The sequence below is a fragment of the Pseudophryne corroboree genome, chromosome 11 (assembly GCF_028390025.1).
Source record: "Pseudophryne corroboree isolate aPseCor3 chromosome 11, aPseCor3.hap2, whole genome shotgun sequence".
Taxonomy (NCBI): Eukaryota; Metazoa; Chordata; class Amphibia; order Anura; family Myobatrachidae; genus Pseudophryne; species Pseudophryne corroboree.
The window spans coordinates 266,097,586-266,119,698 of record NC_086454.1 but is presented as its reverse complement, the minus strand read 5'-3'; the positions used below and the strand labels follow the sequence as shown (position 1 = coordinate 266,119,698).

Here is a 22,113-nt window from a genome sequence, read left to right as displayed (position 1 = left end):
GAAGAGAGATAAAGTGGACAGAGATACACAGACACTTTAATAATCCAGTCATGCTGTATTGTATGACCAGTTTGTAAAACGCTATTGGGCTTGCAAGCACATGCCTGTAACATGTATACATGCAGCTATCTTCATGTAACAACTTGGGATAGAACTACCTTGCATTTTTTATAATTACTGCAAGACTGCTCTCTTGATCTTTCATCCCAAATGTTCTTGCCTTTTATTAACATATTATATTCTCCCATAATCCCATTGTAAAATGCACCAGCAGACACGGGGCTAACCACCCTCCTTACACTCTTACTGTGCAGATCTGGAATCTATCGGTATCTGCTTAGGCCACAGTAAGACTCAGTAGCTGCAATGTTGCACAATGCAGCTACTTCATTATACACTGAATCAGATTACAAGCCTTTGGGGGAGCAGAGCAAATAGGTGGTGTGAAAAGCTGAATAGGAGGCGATTTCCTTACCCTCCTATCCAAACACGCTTACAAACTCTGGAAGATGTTATTTCCTTGCAGTGTTCCTCCGGAGAATTGCTATTCCCAAATGTAGGCTAGTCAGTATCAGACAGTTAATTAACAAGCCATGATATGCCTCTATTCTCATTTCATAGTATGTAGAGTGCCAGAGGAACTTCAATGCAGAGAATACTGAAGGGTTAAAAGGCAGAATAGTCTATCAGGGCCTGTGGCACAGCTGATGCACAGCGACACCTGTATTGGATATCTCAGATGCATTCCATGTATCATAAACCAGGGTCATGTTATGTCCCAGGAGCTAAATGATGTTATTCTTTTGAATGGTAGTGTTACACTAACAAGGCAGACAGTAGGCTACTGAAAATTGCATTTGGCTGGACATCTTTTATGGGTTTATTTCATAACATAGTGTAATCTGCATGCATGTGCTATAACCACGCAACCAATCCGATGGTGCTAAAGTGACAGCTATAATATGATTGATGGCTATAGGTTATAGCACTTGTGCGCACATTTACACTTTTTGTAAAATAAGCCCATATTACTCTTGTCTAAAACAACAGTATATTTCAATGGGGGTAATGTGAAATCGGAGACTGATTTCGTTGCAAAATCATAGTAAGTCAAGTTGTATTATCCAGGTTATTTTTGCAAATCCATCTCTTGCAATTACTTTGCCCAGTGCACATGAAATAATACACAAAACTGTGATCACACAAATAGGAATAACAGTTTATCAGGATTGATGTCCTTGATTGTCAAATATTAAACATACACACCTGTATAAATGACGTTTTTTGGATTAGCGGTGAAGAGACAGTCGGTAAAGTTGTTTCATTGTAAATATGATGTAAATGTGAAACTAAAGACTTTATTTAGGAAAGGTTACAAGTAGCAGATATTCTTTTTGCACTATGTAGTAGTTTCTCTTTAGAATGAGAAAAGCATCTGACTGCTGTACACATTAGGGGGATGATTGTAAGGTCTCACTTTCAAATAAATTTGCTTTAAAGTTGTATTTTCCAATATCTACCGCAAAGTACGCAGTAATGGCACTGTTCACGTATACAGGAATTATGTCACAGTGAAGGACAAGTCAAAAAAGACTCCTTTGAGGGAATACTACAAAATAGACAAAGAACGTCATATAAATTGTATTTAAATGGCGTGAAATTACCCCAATTCTCTTAATTATAACAACACTTTTATCTCTAGCTTATCACCTTTTATTTTAGTAGGAGTTAGGAACTGGTGTTATTTTTTCTCCAGGAAACATTTAATACCATTATAAGGGCTGTTATACTTGACTCTGTTTACCCCACTTTATGGAATAGCCTGTTTGAACTTTGAACATCGGCTCCTCAATTTCCAAACTCCCAATGTGCCACTTTAAAATGGCTAATCAGTTTACAAACTGTACTCTTAACGTATAAAGACACTGGCAGAACTACAGCATATGGACAATAGGACGTTTTATCATGATGCATCACTAACACAATCTAATTGTATTTTCACCCAGACTGATCCAATGGCCTTAGTCAGAGAACACACTGGAAACATATCCACCCCAGACATTTATTTATAAAGCTTCTTATTTAGGGAAAATTGAATCCCATATTTAAATAAATACAGTTATATGTGAATTGCGATAATTATAATATATCGCAACATTGACGGTCTCAGTCACCTGTACTCAAATGATGTCATAGACACTATAAACATCTACTGAAAATGTCTATCATACAGGATAATGATTCAAAGAAAAATGCATTAACAGAACTTTCCGTAATCTAAAGAGCTTGCAATCCGAGCAAGTTCAGGTCAAACTGTATATGTGTTGCATTGGAAAAAAAACCCTGTCTCTGTCTACTGCCATGTAATATGTGGCGCTGTATAAGGGTTAGCAATAATAACCTCACTGCATGGAATATCTCCAATCTCACTTCAATAATTACATTTAAAATAAAGGAATTAATTCAGCATCCGTCATCGAAAAGGAATTGTACAAAACAAGTCAAAAGATACAGTGTATGTCTTCCATGGCCAGTATAAATATAATACATAGTCACACAAAAAAACAAAGGTCAAAACTGTGTACACTAAATGGTCAATGTGTGAAAAAGAATGAAAAAAAGAATGCGGATTTGGATATTGGTAACTTTCCATATTTTATTATTATAAAACAATAAAGAAAAATTTGTGTTAAAGGATTAATGTACTTTATGTGCTTCAACTAACCGCCTATACATAAAACATCACTGCAATAAAATTTTACAGGGCTGTATAATACAAAGTAAAGGATTATGCCAGGTGTATTTAAATTCTGGAAAACGTGGTGAAAGCATGCACTATATAATTCAGGCCTGAAATTATTCCACTGCGACAATATTTTAAGTTCTCCCTCTAATCAGCAGCTCAGGGGTAAAATACATAAAGCAAATTCATCCTGTTCCAACATTCTAAGAAAGTTGTCTATAGATGAATAATTATCAGGGAACATATGTGCTCTTTAGTGTGCGACAGCGTGACCTTGCCTAGCCTACTAAAACTGCCAGTCTGACAGTGAGGATATAATCCAAAGAAAGTGTATTGACTTTTTAAATAGGAAAAACACCTTTTAAACCTGCCTGCCGAAAATCTCATTATGTGTTAAATTCTGCTTACTTGGAGTTTACAGTAAATGAGACTTTCTCTGCTGTATCATCCGTACTGATTTCCCCCTCCATAATGCCTCTTCTTGCTTTCATTGCAGTACTATAACCCAAGTTGCTCACATGCATTTTCTAGATCTGAAACATGACACATCTACTGCAATGGAAAATGAGGTGATATGTATGTACACAGACAACAGCAATCCACCAAACGGAAATGTGATCAACTGATTAAAGCTATGTGGTCCCCACCTAATGGTGTCTCCTATGCCTAGTGCCCGAGTGTGTGTATGTAATACATATCTCTCTCTCTCTATATATATATATATATATATATATATATCAAAGAAGGCTGCGGCACTCAGAGGCTTGAAGCAGTGAAGCTGTGTATTAAAAATAACACATGGTGTCAAACGTTTCGGGGTCGACACACCCCTTTGTCAAGGATAAACAGCTGTTTATCCTTGACAAAGGGGTGTGTCGACCCCGAAACGTTGGACACCATGTGTTATTTTTAATACACTGCTTCACTGATTCAAGCCTCTGAGTGCCGCAGCCTTCTTTGCTTTTTTGGTACACTATGTAACCTGGAGGCACCGGAGCAGCAGAGTTATTCTCTAGGGGAGTGCCGGTCCATATAATGCTCTTATATATATATATATATATATATATATATATCCCTCCAAAAGAAAGTCGGCACTCAGAGACTGTTGAATGATAATACCGCTGTATTCAGCAACACATGATGGTAAAGTAGTTTGCTATCATGTGTTGCTGAATACAGCGGTATTATCATTCAACAGCCTCTGAGTGCCGACTTTCTTTTGGAGGGGTATGTAATACTGGTATGGACACCGGAGCAGATGATTTAACACTGGAGTGATTTGGAGTATATATATATATATATATACATACATACATACATACACACACACACACACACACACACACACACACACATACATACACACACAATGGGGAAGTACTGCACCACGTTTGAAAAGCCTAATATCTCGGATCCGAATCAACTCAACAAGCAATGAATTTGATAAAAAATTAAAATGAAATGAAAAAAAAAAAAAAAACAATAATTGAAAAAAGAAAAGGGGACACTACCCAGTGTTTAGGGTGTCCGCTGCCCACAAGGTACACAGAGATGGTAAGTCACTGTAAAGAAAATAACATAGAACAGGGGAATGGGGGTATAAGCGACCAATGGTGTCATACAAAGTATATATACAATTTATTTATAACATCACAAAAGGTAAAAAAGTTTTTAAAAACATAAAAAAATGTTTTAGTATAAATGAGGGATATAGAGCAATCAATTTTTTCTAAGACAAGTGAGAAATTTTATCTTATCTTAATCAGAGGTCATTAAGGATAGTCCAACGTGTTTCGTCTCTCATCTCCCCTTGATCAAGTCTGAGAGACGAAACGCGTTGTACTATCCTTAATGACCTCTGATTAAGATAACATTTCTCACTTGTCTTAGAAAAAAATTATTGCACTATACCCCTCATTTATACTAAAAAAAAAGTTTTATGCTTTTAAAATCTTTTTCACCTTTTGTGACGTTATAAATAAATTGTATATATTGTATAATTTCTTACAATAATGGGCATCTGCTCTTTTAAAATTGGAAAACTGTTGTGTGACACCATTGGTCGCTTATACCCCCATTCCCCTGTTTGTTTATTTATATACATATATATATATATATATATATACATACATATACACACACACACACTATATATATATTTTCTATTTGTGTGTGTGTGTGTATATATATATATATATATATTACACGCATATATATATAACTTTAAACAAACATGTATACACACACATATACTGTAGTTCTTAACCTTGGTTTCATCTTAGACACTAGTATGAGTGGCATGTATACAAGTGTATTCTGAAATACAAAGCTTATTATATTGTATTTTGTCCTTACAAAATGACTTGCTATTCACTTCGGTCATCATGACCCAGGCCTGTATCATTATACATAGTTACCTGTATTTATGTGTCTCCAGAAAGCAAACACAAAAACTATTTTCTGAAAATCAGTAAGTAATATGTGAAATGGTTGGTACTATGGACACATAATACACAAAAGAAGGTAAGGGGTAACATTGCTTCTTAATTATTCTGTCAAATGAAGGCCTTATTTTCTAGATTGCACACGCCTGACTTTCCAAATGCAATGTAGAAGCCATTGGATGGCATTACTGCAAGAACGATCAAGCATCAGGCTGAAAAAACAGAGGGTGAAAATGTTGCTCTATGAAAATAAAGCGGGATGGGTTTGGGGTGGGGGTGTCCCATTCCAAAACAAAACACCATAAGACGTAAACAGATAAATACAACAGTAAGTATCTATACATCTCTCTATCTAGTTTCTGTTTCCTGAGTACACTTTCCGCACTGGGTTATCTTAGTCACTACCACATCTCATGCAGAATTTTTATTTCTTTTAAATTCTCTCAATGAAAAAAAAAAAAAAAACATTCTCAGGGCAAGAAATGGGCTCTTTACTAGGATTTGTAAGATAATGATATACCTGAGCAGGCTGCATGCATCTTTGCTGCAGACTCCTATGATTTAAGTGACGTTATTGTAAATCACATTCCCTAGACTGCTCATAGTATGTCAGTTGTGTAAATGAGGGAGTCTTATCAGAGGCTGGTTATAGGCTCTTGTAGCCATTTGCTTATCATATTTTTTAATGGGTTTATAAGAGTAATCATACACAAGAGGGGACATTGCAAAATATATGTGTATCAAAGACAAAGCCATGAAGGTGGGTACTGAACTGAATGAATCATTAAACACTGGGACTGCCTGATTGGTTAGTCATGTAACCTTCTGCTTGATCCTTGTCATCTGGCTAATATTAATCTCTGGCTTGACACGGGTTTGCCAAATACTTTCCTGCATAAAGTAAATATTGATTTCATTTACAGTGTATAATTACAGGTTTGTATTTGAAAATATTTAAACTGCAGTGTCAAAATAGGCCTAAAAAATATTATATGACTTGTTATTTTTGGCAAATTATTAGTGTACTGCCGTAGGCTAACAAAGTACACATTTTAAATAAATTCACCAAAAGTATTGTGTTTAAAAAAACATAAGCTCAACACAGACAGAAATTTGACATTATTGAAATAAATAATAATAATAATAATAATATAATATATATATATATATATATATATATATATATATATATAAAAACATTCTATGAGATTATAACACCTTTACATTTGGAACTGTTTGCTTAAATGACATTGAAATCTCTCTAGAGAAGAGGAAAAACAGTGTAACATCCATTATTAAATTCTACACAACTATTTCGCAACAGCTGCAGTGTACAAAAATGTGTCTGCCTCTATAAGGTAAGTTATCTGCACAAAATAAATAAGAAACATTCATTTGGTGATATAAGCCTCTAGAACTTCTAAGCAGGGGTTGCTTAATGGGAGTTAAAATTAACAGTCTTAAATTTAAATTATATATATATATATATATATATATATACACACACACACACACACACACACACACACACACACACAGAATAAAGGATTTCCTTTCAAATCTCGCTATGCTTCGAGGATAGCAATCTGCAGTATTTGAAAAGATAATTCTAATGTGCTCTATACATAATTTACTAACTCAGTACAGGAAACAGGGAATATATGATACTCTATTCTCCTTCAAGGATATATTTCTCAAATATTACAAATGATTCCATATCAAAAGCTGAAATGCTACAGACAGAATACTGTGGTAAGTAACAGATACCTTGCTGGATGTTTTTTTATAAAGGTGTGCTTCTATTTACCTAATGGCAAAAAGTATCTCTCGCGTTCTAGACGACAGCTGAACATACTTAATTATAGATTCTGGTGCAGAGATACTCCCTAATAGTTATATCCATATATATATTTTTTTTTTAAAAATGTGGAAGTTCCCCTGCCACAAATAACGCACAGTATGAAACATTTAAATGATCCACCACCTTCATAAGGGATCATATATTAATTACCTGCTGTGAAAACTGTAAAACGTAATTGGGGAATGTCATAGGTTTCGTTTTATTGCAGCTATACAAGAGCAGGTGACAATACAGACCAGGGATTCTATCCTAAATGCCTCCACCCCTCTGACAAGGTGGCACGTTGGCAGTAATAATAGTTCTGTAGATATTTAAAATATATTATAAACTAACATAGTGACTCCATATTGCTACATGACTAGTATATAATATATATTCTATTTGTCATTAAGTATGTGTCCTTTGAAAATACACTGCTGACATGGATCAGTCCTGTGTGATTGGGAAGTATGCAATATAGCCATAAAGACCGAAGAACGCATACATACATACATACATACATACATATATATATGTACCAAACCATATATCCTAAAAGGGCACTCCGTGGTTTAAGGACAATTGGCGTTAGATAATTACTCACATACCAACAACTCAGCTGATGTTCTGATGGTTTGGAATAAAAACAAACGCTGCATGTGCCAAATGATTCTTATGGATTCCCTATAGATCCGCATCACGTATTCCCCAATGCTGAAATCAATCAGCATAGTCTACATTCAGAACCATCAATACATGGCCAACATGGCGACACTCTGAGAGCGAGTCAGAATATCAAGCACCACGATACATTGTATACCACACAGCTCACAGCGTGTATAAGCAAACTTCAACCACTAAGTGCAACATCTCACTAACCTCAACATCCACAACATGGCTTTCCTAGAATATTCACAATCATGCGAAGGGTTAAGGAAGCGAGGATGAAGGGTGAAGGAGCATATTTTGCAACTTTATGTACATAAGATAAGAGAGTGGAGGAGTCAATCACAGCTTGTGTTTTGAGGGGACAGATGTTTACAGAAATGATCTTACCATTCCCTCTCTCTAACACTACATGACCGACACCAGAACAACCGATATCAGCACCAGTGTGCAAATGTATCACTACATGGGCTCAGCTATGGCAACCCAGGGGTTAACAGACTCAGTGTTTCACTATAAAACATTATCTCTTCCGATAAGATATCCATTCTGTGTACTCTAGAACGTATTGTGGGTTCTATCATTTCCAACTTACAAGAACTGGTACTGTCACAGTATAACATTTAACGCTTTCATTGCTTGGGGGCTATGAAAGCGTTAAACGTTATACTGTGACACTGCAGAAGTCTACAGAACAGAACAATCATTTGGAGAACATTTCAATATTTGATTTATGGCAGGCAAGGAAAATAACTAGTGTTAGCAGGACCTTTACATTTTATATATAAGGAGAGATTCTATCTGCAGATGCCGTCTCTCCAAATGCAACTGTTTAGCCTCTTACTAAAGATTTACTAGAATATGAAGTTAAATTAACTAGAATATGGATCTGTAATCATTATCCAAACAACGGTGTAACACAAAAGGTCAAATGTCAAAGGGTGATGGTTCAGTGATCATTAGAGTAGCAATGGACATTATATTTTACAAAAAGCAGAGGTGTGTTTAGGAAATTGTGCTCATATTAAAATAACTAGTGTGAAGAAATGTCAGTGCTCAGTCTGAGATTATATTAATTTCCATATTTAATGTACAGAATTATATATAAACTTGAGTCCTTAAGGTCTTGCTACTATACAATAGTTTAACATAATCTAATGCACACCTATACGTTAACGTGAGTTGGAAATGATTCTCCAGCACACTATCTTGCAGCAGTAGATTGATATGTGATCATGACACTAATTACTGTTGCAATTAGCTGCTGGGAGACTTCCTTTCAAAGTTTGTCACTGCTTATTCTGTCACTGCAACACTCTGTCTGCATTATCCACTGTGCTGTGTGATGAACACAGTCTTTTAGAAAAATAAAATTATTCATTTAAATATATATATATATATATATATATATATATATATATTAGATTGCCACTGAATTCACTGAATGATTGTATAGCATTGTGCAGACTTTACTAGAGGCGAGTCCTGACAAAGTGAGGGTAATGATTAAAAAGTGACCCGAGAATGAGCAGGGGTGTAAAGTTATTTAATTGCAGGATTCAGATACATACAGGTGTTTGGTTTGTGTGTGTGTGTGTGTGTGTGGGGGGGGGGGGGGGGGGGGGGGTAATTGCATTATCTGAGAGGGACAAGAATCTGAACAACCTTAGGAGACTGTTAGCTTCTCCAAAGTTAAGTAAATTAGTATGTATGTTAAATTCTACATGTCCAAATATATTGCATTCTGCGAGATTCTAGAAGCCTCTACTATAAGTCATATTTTAATGTATAGCCCTCATTTAAAAGTATATTTTAAAAACAGTTACCCCCCTCAACAAAATTATACATCCGAGCTGGATACAGAATCAAAAACTGCAGTTTATTATTGTAGATTATTATTTTTTTTCCTTTTGACATGACCATAGAAGTAAAATGACAGATCACAAAATACAACACATGTCGTTAGTAACTCAAATATAAAACAATTTTGCACAGCAAAATATGCATAGGAAAAATAAAACATAATAGCTGACGAGGATTTATATCGACTATGGTAACTTTACGTTCATCTGCAAAAGACATGTTATCAGTCCCTGATAATAAATTTTCCTGGTTATTGCCTTTAAGACTTGTGAAATTTGTGAGAATACAGAAAATCCAGTTCTGCACCACAATATTATACTGTAAATAAAAAAAACTCTGCATTGTTTTAAAATTGTGCAGTAATGCCATTTTCTTGTTGTTTGTTTATAACTTCATACATTATGTATTAGCGTTCTAAACAGTTCTGCATTTTATTTTATGCTTGCAGGTTATATCTTAGTGCAATTCAGTCCCAAATACTTCAATGCTGAGAAAAAAATAATAATAAAAAAAAACAAAACATACATTTTTGAATGAAAAATACCCCATAAATATACATAAGGGTATCTACCCTTTTAATACTTTGGTTTTCAAATACAGTCAGTGGTAAAGCATGGGTTGAACACATAGCCAACTTATATTTAAGTTGCAAGCACATGCGTTGAAAACTACCTTTAAAATAAACAGACCCAATGCAATTTCTAAATCTTTCCAACATCACAACAGTAAACAACTTAGTGCATCAGTCATTAAAAGGTTCTACATCTAAAACAGATCTAACTCGTTCCAATGAATCTATGACATTCCTTTATCCGTGGCATACATTTTAAAAGGGCTACACAGATTTTTTTTAAAATGGAATAAAATTGACTACGAACCCATAGCATTCCACATTTGACATCAACCAAATGCAAAAAAGGGTGTATATTTGTTTGTTTTTTTCCTTAAAATAAATTTGTTTAGACTGTCAATCGCTCACAGCATTTAGTCCCAATACGAGTTAATTTTATAAGACATCTTTCAAAGGTCCTTATATATAGATTTTTTTTAATATACATTTTACCACATTTAAATATCAAAATCCATTCTGCTGTGTTTTGGAGGAAAAGCAATCAGTGCATTAAAAATAATAATAAAATTGAAGTTTTGCATATTTTTCAAAAACAGTTTTTTTTGTTTCTTTAGCGGATGCAAACTTTATTTAAGGGGGGGGGATCTGGGTTGCACTTTTTCGTTTGCAACTGAAATAAGTGACGAGGAACGGAAAAAAAATAAAATAAAATAAATGGATGTCATGCCATTTTTTTTCCAGGTAGTCCATTTTCCAAGCAAAAAGAAAAACAACAAACACAAACAAAAAATAATAATAATTATACCGTACATGTCCAGCATGCAGGGCCTTCTTATTAATATATTGTCTCTTTTCCATAAAGTCTTATGACAATTTACAGTTCTTTGTTGCTAAGACACAATAGCAAGCGTGATGCATGAGATGAGGATGGGATATTAATGGCAGGCCAAGTCTCACTCATTTAGGGCCATAAAGTCATATGAAACACTGAAGTTTGATGCAGGCTTCATTTTGGCAGGTTGCTTTACACCATCTCCTCTTATAATATATATATATATATATATCTATATATATATTTTAGGACAGCAACTCTCAAAAATGATGAATTCAGCAAAATAGTCTAAAAATTCACATTTTTTTGTTTTGTTTTGTTATTGCAATCTCATATGAAGAACTCGGGATGGCAACAATTCTCTGCTTTCTCTCTGTTTTCTCACAGCGAGCTCATAAACTCATGACCTTAAAAACAAAACAAATAGGAATCATAAATAGGATGGTAGGAATCAGAGAGGAATCTTCATATGAGTGCAGTGGGGTTCGGATAAGTGCAAGACAAACTCAGAAAAAGGATGGGAAGTGGTGAAGGAAAGAAGTTAATGCAACCCTCAAACTCCCAGATGATATCAAATTAAATACTGTTTGCAAACACCCCAAAACTTGTCTCTGCTGTTTATGTACAGACGCCAGATAATGTATATAAACTGTTATGGGTCTGTGGTGTAAATTCAGGGAGACTCATGCAAAAATACGAGATAAATCTGTAGTAACAATGGAGAGACACTGATGGCACATCCCCAATTTACAGGCTGAAACCTGGAAGTGAATGGTAACAGGTCAGGGTTTAATAAGACTGCCCTGGATCACTGTGTATGAAGGACTTACAATGTGTCTGGTGTGTTGGGTGCATCGTCATCATCATCATCATGATAGGTAAGAGCACGTGCCAAATGCCTAAGGGTGACAATCAAATCTAAGCTGAGCAAATAAAAGTTGTAATGACAGCCCACTGGCGCAGCTGCGATGACAGCAACATATACTGTGCAATAGGCGAGATGCATAAGGTGGGTGCAGTAAGTAAGAGCTCTCATGAACTTCTCCATCCCAACAATAAGGGGGGGGGGTGACTTTAGTTTATGGGCAAATAGTATAACCCCCCTTCCCAAATCAGTATGCAGTGGGTGTGGGTTGAGTGGGATAGTGTGTGCCCCAAAGTGGTTATATAGTGAGTATGGCTTAGATACCCCCAGTAGGGTTGGGTGGGATAGTCTGTAGTGATAAAGTGAGTAAAACAAGATTAGATACCCTCAGTAGGGATGAATGGGATAATTTTGTAGTAATAAAGGTAATTTAGAAGATAAAATACCCCCAGTAGGGATGGATGGGCTAGAATATAGTAATAAGGTAAGGATAGAAGATTAAATGCCCCCAGTAGGGATGGACAGGACAGTATATAGTCATAAAGCTAGGATAGAAGATTAAATACCCCCAGTAGGGATGGATGGGACAGTGTGTTGTAATACAGTAAGTACTGAAGAGTAGATACCCCCAGTAGTTATGGATGGGTCAGTGTGTAGTAATAAAGTGAGTATAAAAGATTAGCTATTCCCAGTAGGGAAGGGTGGGACAGTATGTAGTAGTAAAGTGAGTAAAGTAGACTACATACCCCCAGTAGGGTTGGAATGGGTCAGTAGTAGCTATAAAGTGAGTCTAAAATACTAGATACCAGTAAAGAAGAGTGGGATAGTCTGTAGTAATAAAGTGAGTATAGAATACTTGATACCCCCAGTAGGAGTGGGTAGGAAAGTATGTAGTCATGACGAGAGTATAATAGACTATATTCCCCAGTAGGGGTGAGCAGGACAGTATGTAATCAGTGAGTATAAAAGTCTAGATACCCCCAGCTGGGGTGGGTGCAAAAGTTTGTAGAAATAAAGTAAGTATAGATACCCCCAGTAAGGGTGGGTAGGACAGTAAGTAGTAATAAAGTGAGTATAGAATGCTAGATACCCCCAGTAAAGGGGGGGTAGCACAGTAAGTAATAATAAAATGAGTACAGAATACTAGATACCCCCAGTAGGGGTAGTTAGCAAAGTAAGTAGTAATAAAGTAAGTATATTATACTAGATACTGGGGTGGGCAGGATACAGCGTGCACAACAGACTAGATACCCCCAGCTGGGGTGGAGGGGCAGACCCCAGGGGCACAGGAGTTTGGGGACACTCACATGAAATACTCCGGGGAGGAGGGGTTCTCGCTGTTGCTGGAGCCGCTTTCTCTGAAGCCGCTGCCCAGGAGCTTCTCGTACTTCTCCTTGTAGGCGTCCCGCTCCCGCAGCAGCCGGGAGATCTCCTGCTTGAGGTGCTCCACCTGCTGCAGCAGCTGGTTCTTCTCGCTCTCCAGGACGTGCCGCTGCTGCACCCGCTTGAACCGGCAGGACTGCGCATAGCCCCGGTTCTTCAGGGTCCTGCGCTTCTGCTTCAGCCGGATCACCTCCTCCTTGCTCACCCCCCGCAGCTGCCGGTTCAGCTCCCGCACGGACATGGTCACCAGCTGCTCGTCCGAGAAGCGGTCGTCGAAGTGCAGGTGGTGGTGGTGATGGTGGTGGTGGGGCGGCGGGTGCAGACCCCCGACCACCGAGGAGGAGGACGGGGAGCTGCTGCCTCCTCCCCCGCCGCCGGCTCCCCCTGCGGACTGCGGGCCGGCTCCTGCTCCGTGCACCCCGGGGTGGTGGTGGTGGTGATGGTGGTGGTGGGGTCCCCCGTTCTGGGCGGCCGCGGCTGCGATCACTGCGGAGACCATCGCGGCTGCTGAGCCCATGTCCTCCCCGGGCATCCCCCCTGGTGCGCCGGAGGAGGCATACTGCTGGCCCCGGGCAAAGCCATCGTAGCCCTGGAGCTGCTGTTGCTGCTGCTGCTGCTGGGTGTTGTTGCTGATCAGCGCTTCCACCGCGTCCTCCGGGCTGAAGCCCAGCGCCTCCGGGTTGATCTGCTGGGGGTAGCCGGTCATCCAGTAGTAGTCTTCCAGGTGGCTCTTCTGGTCGCTGCCGGAGCTGGGGCTGGGGGCCGAGAAGCTCGGGGAAGGGGGCACCGAGCTGCAGGGCGTGCTCATCGGGGTGGAAGAGAGCGATCCCCCGGCGATCAGGCGGCCGCACTGGCTGATGATGCGGTCGGTCTCCACCGGCTCCTTCTTCACTTCAAACTTCATCAGATCGAAGTCATTAACATATTCCATGGCCAGGGGACTGGTGGGCAGGTCGGAGCCGCTCAGTGCCAGCTCTGATGCCATCCTCCTGCTGCTGCTCGCAGCCCTCCACAGGGGTGGCAGGGGGGACACCACGCTGCTGCTGCTGGGGGGACCCGGTGCGACTGCGGGGTGAGCCAGCTTCTCTCTCTCTTCCCCCCACTCCCCCAAAGGTGCAGAGTGCAGCGCAAGGGAGAGTCCGGGAGGCGATCCTGCGCCGCCGCCGCCGCTCAGTGCACCCTGGCGCAGATCCCGGCGTACATGCGCATCGTCCCGCACAATCCGCAGGCGGAGGAGGCAGCTGCTGCAGTGTCTACCGTGCACAGGACGGGTCCCGGGCGATGAGCTGGGGAAGAAGTACTGGCTCAGGCTGTCACTAGCACTGCATGCTGCTGCTGCCGGTGCTGGGGCTTTAAAAGTTTTTTTTTTTTTTTTCTCCCAGGCTTTTGCCGAAGAGGTGACAGTAACGCTGCCCCGGACAGAGCTGCAGGGAGAGGGCGGCACCGCTGCCAGGCAGAGCCGGGGTTTCAGGGATCATTCAGCGGAGGCACTTTAAAAGCATTGCTGAGTTTTATAGCCGCCGTGACGTCACAATCCAAATGGCAAATGGACTAGGAACGGCAGACCAATGGGAGCACGGATCCCCAGGCTTCATTAGCATAATAGTATATAAACTTTAGGGGGAAGGAGGGGAGGGGGGGACTGTCAATCACAGGCGATCAGCTGACTGTCAGCTGGGACTAACCTGAATTAACTCTTGGTGGAGCGGTGGTACCCTGATGGGGAGCATGTCCTGCCCATCTTGCCTGTATCCCAGAGAGGGTGGCAGAGACTGGGTGCACTTGGCCAATATGATCTCGCTCTGTATTGTTCCTAGATACTTTGTTACTGTGAGTGCATATAGCTCCATTGGCAGCTGCAGCCATTCCTGCCAGCAGCGATGGGGTTATTGGGAGACAGATGTTAACTCTTTCAGGTCCCAGATGCAGCTGCAAACTTTCCCCCTACTGTACAGAGCGCTTCCCTGTCAGTGTATTCTGTATATTCTCTTTTATGTGTCAGGCGATATGTAACGTGCTCGGCTCTGTCTGGTATTAGCCAGGATGCAAAGCACTGGGATTGGATTAGGAGCACCTCCAACATCTGGGGTCTCCGTACAGAGAGATAGAGCTGGCTGGAGCTGTAGAACGGCCGGGCTGCAATTGCACAATCTACACACAGAACAAATCTGCTACCGATCTCCTGTGCAGTGCTTCGCATTTGTATCTGCTTGTATCTGGAGTTTTATATGTGTTATGTGTGTACTCTCTCTCTCTCTCTCTCTCTCTCTCTCTCTCTCTCTCTCTCTCTCTATCTATCTATCTATCGTATGTCTGTGTACAAAATGTGCATGTCTGAAAAATAATCTTAATTAAAATATGTTTAAAAAAAAAATGAAAGTGCCTGTAGATTGCAGTGTAACCACATTTTGCACTGACTTTACATTGCAAATGATGGGATGGGTGTAACGAGCACACTGTGGCCGGAGCAAGACAGTGTAGGGGGATTGGCAGCCCCTGTCTGTTGTACCATCTCATACTGTAACTTGATCAATGTTTACTGGGGCTTCCTGCCCTTTGCACTTTCACATTTACGTTAACTATTTTGTACTCAGTCGTGACAAGTACAAACAGCTAACTAAATTCTTCTGTAACCAAGAGGCCTCTAATAGAAATATGTTATAGCTAATACAGAAGTATGGCCAGCATCGAGAGTAATATGATTCTTACAGAGTATACAATAAATATATTGTGAGCTTACTTTATATTCACCCCTTCCCCAACACCTGCAGCAAGAATTCTTGTCGGGGCTTATAGTGTAGACGCACATGTATTTATTAATTAGTTTCGTTTTGTAGTAGTAGTAGTAGTAGTAGTAGTAGTAATATATATATATATATATATATATATATATATATATATATATATATATATATATATATATATATATATATATATAATAAATATGTATGTATATATATATATATATACACATGTATATATGTATATATCTGTATATATATATATATATATATATATATATATATACATATACATGTATGTATATATATATGTATGTATGTATGTATGTATGTATGTGTGTATATATATATATATATATATATATATATAAAATAGGCCATAGACCAACATACAGTAGCATCCCTGCTACAGATTTTCTGTACTTAGTAACCCCCTTGTACTCACGTTTTCTTTAACAGTATCTGTTTGGTTCCAGCTAATGCAGAAATTATCCATATGTCCCATCATTCTGCCCAGACTTATAAACAAGCAATAACTGCATTCAATAATACACAGAGTGGAATTTCAGATTGACCTCTCTTATGTCGCTAAAATGTTTCTTTACTGAAAATTGCAACTATATTGCTTTATGTTGTTGTCAATCAATAATATTGTCAATATTCAGCAGTCAAAGAATAACATGAAACGTTTTCATGATGGCAATGAAACAAATGAAAATATTTACATTTCCTTTATCAAGAGTTTGTTTCCAGCTTGGAATACACATTTGCAAGTTTTACTTGCACACATTTTCCTGTTGATGTTACAGGCTAATATATAGGGAATATACAGTATAGTACTGATTTTTTTTTTAAAACTCCACAGTGCCACCTATTGGCAAATGTTAGTTTTATTTGATCTGTTTCCAGACTGCGCTCTAGAGCACTGACCACAGCACGTCCTGTTTTTACATCTCTGTGTTACATCATATGTAACTGTGTTAAAATAAATTACCGAACACAGAATAAGTGTAAAGTTTGGTCTGTTTGGATCACTATGAATAAGTCCTACTCTAGAGAAGTAAGAGGCACTATTTATACTAGTTTATTCAAATAGCTTTTTTTTTTATTTTTTTTATAACAGACCTTTATAAACAGTTTAGCTAATTACTATTGCAGTCAAACTCGCTTGCAAAGCAAAGGTAAATTAGGGCTATATTTATTAATGATCCCCACATTGTCCTGGAAAATATATACAGATAATGTAAATCAGGAGGCGAGAAAAGTAAATTATTACTACTGCTGTTGGTTGATTTTGTTAAACACAACCTTGTCTTCTGTGGGTGCTATGTGGGGCTTTGTGTAATAATTGTGTTAGTGGAGACATTTCAGGGGCAGGGCGTGCAGAGACAGATAGGGGCGATAGATGCAGGAGTTTCACTAGTAGGAAGACATGGGGCTAAATGTACTAAGAAGTGCTTTTAAAAGCCGCCTCGGTTTCAGCCACTGGTTTTGCCAGGCATGTTTTGTATTTAATATTATTGCCCCTTTAAATCCAGTGCCGAAATTGTCACCAGCCCCATTTAGTAATACCCCTTTTCCACTAGCTTTTTAAAACACGGGTAAATGCGCCGGGGCGCGCATTTACCCGTGTTTTTTCCTAGTGGAAAAGGGTCCCCGGCAAATTCCCGGATCAAGTAATCCGGGAATCCTACCCGGGTAGCTAGCCGAGTTGAACACGTGTTCAACCCGGCTAGCTGTCTAGTGTGAACGGCACAGTGTATGGGAGGGCGGCGCTGGGAGATCGTGTGATCACCCAGCGCCGCCCCTGCCGCGTCACTAGCCGCGTCACCAACCCGGCAATTGCCGGGTTGGTGAGCGCTGTCTGAAGGGGGCTGTAGCACGGGTCGCAGGGTCGTGCTACAGTGGTGGAAAAGGGGTATAAATTTGCCCATTGTGTTCTCATCCCAAGAATATATGTGTGCATATATTATATAACATATATATATATATATATATATATATACACTGCTCAAAAAAATAAAGGGAACACTAAAATAACACATCCTAGATCTGAATGAATGAAATATTCTTATTAAATACTTTGTTCTTTACATAGTTGAATGTGCTGACAACAAAATCACACAAAAATTATCAATGGAAATCAAATTTATTAACCCATGGAGGTCTGGATTTGGAGTCACCCTCAAAATTAAAGTGGAAAAACACACTACAGGCTGATCCAACTTTGATGTAATGTCCTTAAAACAAGTTAAAATGAGGCTCAGTAGTGTCTGTGGCCTCCTCGTGCCTGTATGACCTCCCTACAACTCCTGGGCATGCTCCTGATGAGGTGGCAGATGGTCTCCTGAAAGATCTCCACCCAGACCTGGACTAAAGCATCCGCCAACTCATGGACAGTGTGTGGTGCAACGTGGCATTGGTGGATGGAGCGAGACATGATGTCCCAGATGTGCTCAATTGGATTCAGGTCTCGGGTACGGGCGGGCCAGTCCATAGCAGCAATGCCTTCGTCTTGCAGGAACTGCTGACACACTCCAGCAACATGAGGTCTAGCATTGTCTTGCATTAGGAGGAACCCAGGGCCAACCGCACCAGCATATGGTCTCACAAGGGGTCTGAGGATCTCACCTCGGTACCTAATGGCAGTCAGGCTACCTCTGGCGAGCACATGGAGGGCTGTGTGGCCCCCCAAAGAAATGCCACCCCACACCATTACTGACCCACTGCCAAACCGGTCATGCTGGAGGATGTTGCAGGCAGCAGAACATTCTCCTTGGCGTCTCCAGACTCTGTCACGTCTGTCACATGTGCTCAGTGAGAACCTGCTTTCATCTGTGAAGAGCACAGGGCACCAGTGGCGAATTTGCCAATCTTGGTGTTCTCTGGCAAATGCCAAACGTCCTGCATGGTGTTGGGCTGTAAGCACAACCCCCACCTGTGGGCTTCGGGCCCTCATACCACCCTCATGGAGTCTGTTTCTGATCGTTTGAGTAGACACATGCACATTTGTAGCTTGCTGGAGGTCATTTTGCAGGGCTCTGGCAGTGCTCCTCCTGTTCCTCCTTGCACAAAGGCGGAGGTAGCGGTCCTGCTGCAGGGTTGTTGCCCTCCTACGGCCCCCTCCACGTCTCCTGATGTACTGGCCTGTCTCCTGGTAGCGCCTCCATGCTCTGGACACTACGCTGACAGACACAGCAAACCTTCTTGCCACAGCTCGCATTGATGTGCCATCCTGGATGAGCTGCACTACCTGAGCCACTTGTGTGGGTTGTAGGGAGGTCATACAGGCACGTGGAGGCCACACACACTACTGAGCCTCATTATGACTTGTTTTAAGGACATTACATCAAAGTTGGATCAGCCTGTAGTGCGTTTTTCCACTTTAATTTTGAGGGTGACTCCAAATCCAGACCTCCATGGGTTAATAAATTTGATTTCCATTGATAATTTTTGTGTGATTTTGTTGTCAGCACATTCAACTATGTAAAGAACAAAGTATTTAATAAGAATATTTCATTCATTCAGATCTAGGATGTGTTATTTTAGTGTTCCCTTTATTTTTTTGAGCAGTGTATATATATATACTGTATATATACATAGTACATGCCTGATACCGAGATGTATGCACCTGCAGTCTTATAGCCCTCTGATACCGGGCCTGATACAGCTGTGTATGCACCTGCAATCATATAGTCCTCTTACACTGTGCCTGATAGAGAGATTTATGCACCTGCAATCTTATATTCCTCTTATACTGGGCCTAATACAGAAATGTATGCACCTGTGGTCTTACAGTCCTCCCATTCTGGGCTTGATACAAAGATATTTGCACCTACAGTCTTATAGGGGGTAATTCAGACCTGAGCGTAGCAGCAAGTTTGTTAGCAGTTGGGCAAAACCATGTGCACTGCAGGGGGGGCAGATATAACATTTGCAGAGAAAGTTAGATTTGGGTGGGTTATTTTGTTTCTGTGTAGAGTAAATGCTGGCTGCTATATTTTTACACTGCAATTTAGATTTCTGTTTGATCTCACCCCACCTAAATCTAACTCTCTCTGCACATGTTATATCTCCCCCCCCCCCCCCTGCAGTGCACATGGTTTTGCCCAACCGCTAACTCATTTTCTGATATGGAGGGTAATTCTGAGTTGATCGCAGCTGGAACTTTGTTAGCAGTTGAGCAAATCCACGTGCACTGCTGGGGGGGGCAGATATAACATGTGCAGAGAGAGTTAGATTTGGGTGGGGTGTGTTCAATCTGCAATCTAAATTGCAGTGTAAAAATAAAGCAGGCAGTATTTACCCTGCACAGAAACAAAATAACCCACCCAAATCTAACTCTCTCTGCACATGTTATATCTGCCTCCCATGCAGTGCACATGGTTTTGCCCAACTGCTAACAAAATTCCTGCTACGATCAGCTCAGAATTACCCCCTATATCAGGTCTGAATTACCCCCATAGTCCTCTTACACCATGCCTGATACAGAGAGTTATGCTCCTGCAGTCTTATACTCCTATTATACCGGTCCTGATGTAGAGATGTATGCACATGCAGTCTTATAGCCCTCATACTGGGCCTCATACAGAGATGAGGTCCAGTCTCCAGAGATGTAGGCAATGCAGTCACATCTGCAATTTAGTATGCAGCAGCTATGCAAACATATGTAAATGTTGCAGCTGCCAGGATCTGTACTTAGACACCCCCTGAATGCAACTCAGATCTGCCACTTGTGCAGAAAGACGCAGAAATCGGTCACACATCAGTCAATAATCAGTCTTCTGAGTATCGCTATGATTGCGTAGCATGGCTGCAGAAAGGAAGACACCGGAGCCATTGCATTGGTATGGGGTAACAGGCGCAAGCTGTGACACACCGCTGAATTTGTTGCAACACACCTGCATTTCAGTGGCTATCGTCCTTCCCCATTACCTCCCACAGATGCCCCACTGTCTGTCACTGACTCTGCGAATAAATCCCCACTCTGATCGCTGACACAAGACCATCGTAGCACATGCACAGTGCGACTTCATTCAAGGTGGCAAGAAAATCTCTTCACAGTGTACAACATTGGCATTGCCTTCATCAGGCACACTGTTCCTTCACATAAGTCTCTTGATTATTATAACCTCGTATTGGAGCGCATGAGCTGCATATTTAATTTTTTATCCAATGCAAAGCCACGTGCCCCACCACACCAGGTGACACGGTGTTAGTAACAAAGAAAACGTTTTTAATTTAACTAGTTGCCCTAGTGTGGTTTATAACAGTAACCCTAGTTGCCCTAGTGCGGTTTATAACAGTAACCCTAGTTACCCTAGTGTGGTTTATAACAGTAACCCTAGTTACCCTAGTGCGGTTTATAACAGTAACCCTAGTTACCCTAGTGTGGTTTATAACAGTAACCCTAGTTACCTTAGTGTGGTTTATAACAGTAACCCTAGTTGCCCTAGTGTGGTTTATAACAGTAACCCTAGTTACCCTAGTGTGGTTTATAACAGTAACCCTAGTTGCCCTAGTGCGGTTTATAACAGTAACCCTAGTTACCCTAGTGTGATTTATAAGAGTAAGAAAACTGCTTACTGTCTATAGGATGTGGGGAACCATAGTGTACATATAACTGCGGTTGTTTGTTTTATTCTTATGAAAGGGATTCTATTTATATTGTTTTGTCATGCATTTGCATGATGTTTTATGCTGCTGCAATCAATCTTCAAGACAATCAGTGCAGACTATCAATGCACTCTGGGCTAGCGACACCACTGTAAAGAGGAGCGCAAAGAAATGGTTACTTTGTGGAGGTGACAGCTACATTTCAATTCCTTTAAAAAAATAATTATATATATATATATATATATATATATATATAGGGTGGTCTTCAGGTTGCCGGTGGCTCCCGACGACCACCATACTGGCGCTGGAATCCCAACCGCCGGCATACCGACATCTTTTCTCCCTCTTGGGGGTCCAAGACCACCCTGGAGGGAGAATAGATAGCGTGGCGCTCTCAGCGAGCCCGCAAGGGGCTCATTTGCGCTCACCCAGCTATCGGTATGCTGGCGGTCGGGATTCCAGCGCTGGTATGCTGGCCACCGGGAGCCCGACTGCCGGCATCACATACTACACCCATATATATATATATATATATATATATATATATAG

At 40.3% G+C, this 22,113-nt stretch overlaps 1 protein-coding gene across 2 annotated transcripts; it reads right to left on the bottom strand.

Annotated features, from left to right (window-relative positions):
- Positions 1-9,551: 9,551 nt before the first annotated feature.
- MAF (MAF bZIP transcription factor) lies at positions 9,552-14,743 on the bottom strand. Of its 2 annotated transcripts, XM_063945373.1 has the most exons (3): positions 13,132-14,743; positions 11,790-11,858; positions 9,552-11,366 (listed from the first exon to the last, which is right to left on the bottom strand). In XM_063945373.1, exons 1-3 carry the CDS (start codon positions 14,190-14,192, stop codon positions 11,360-11,362), a joined length of 1,137 nt encoding a protein of 378 aa, XP_063801443.1. In that variant the 5' UTR covers positions 14,193-14,743; the 3' UTR covers positions 9,552-11,359. The 2 variants fall into 2 exon arrangements, with proteins under 2 accessions (XP_063801443.1, XP_063801444.1); XM_063945374.1 differs by lacking the exon at positions 11,790-11,858 and having other exon boundaries at positions 13,132-14,731.
- Between the last annotated feature and the right edge of the window lie 7,370 nt (positions 14,744-22,113).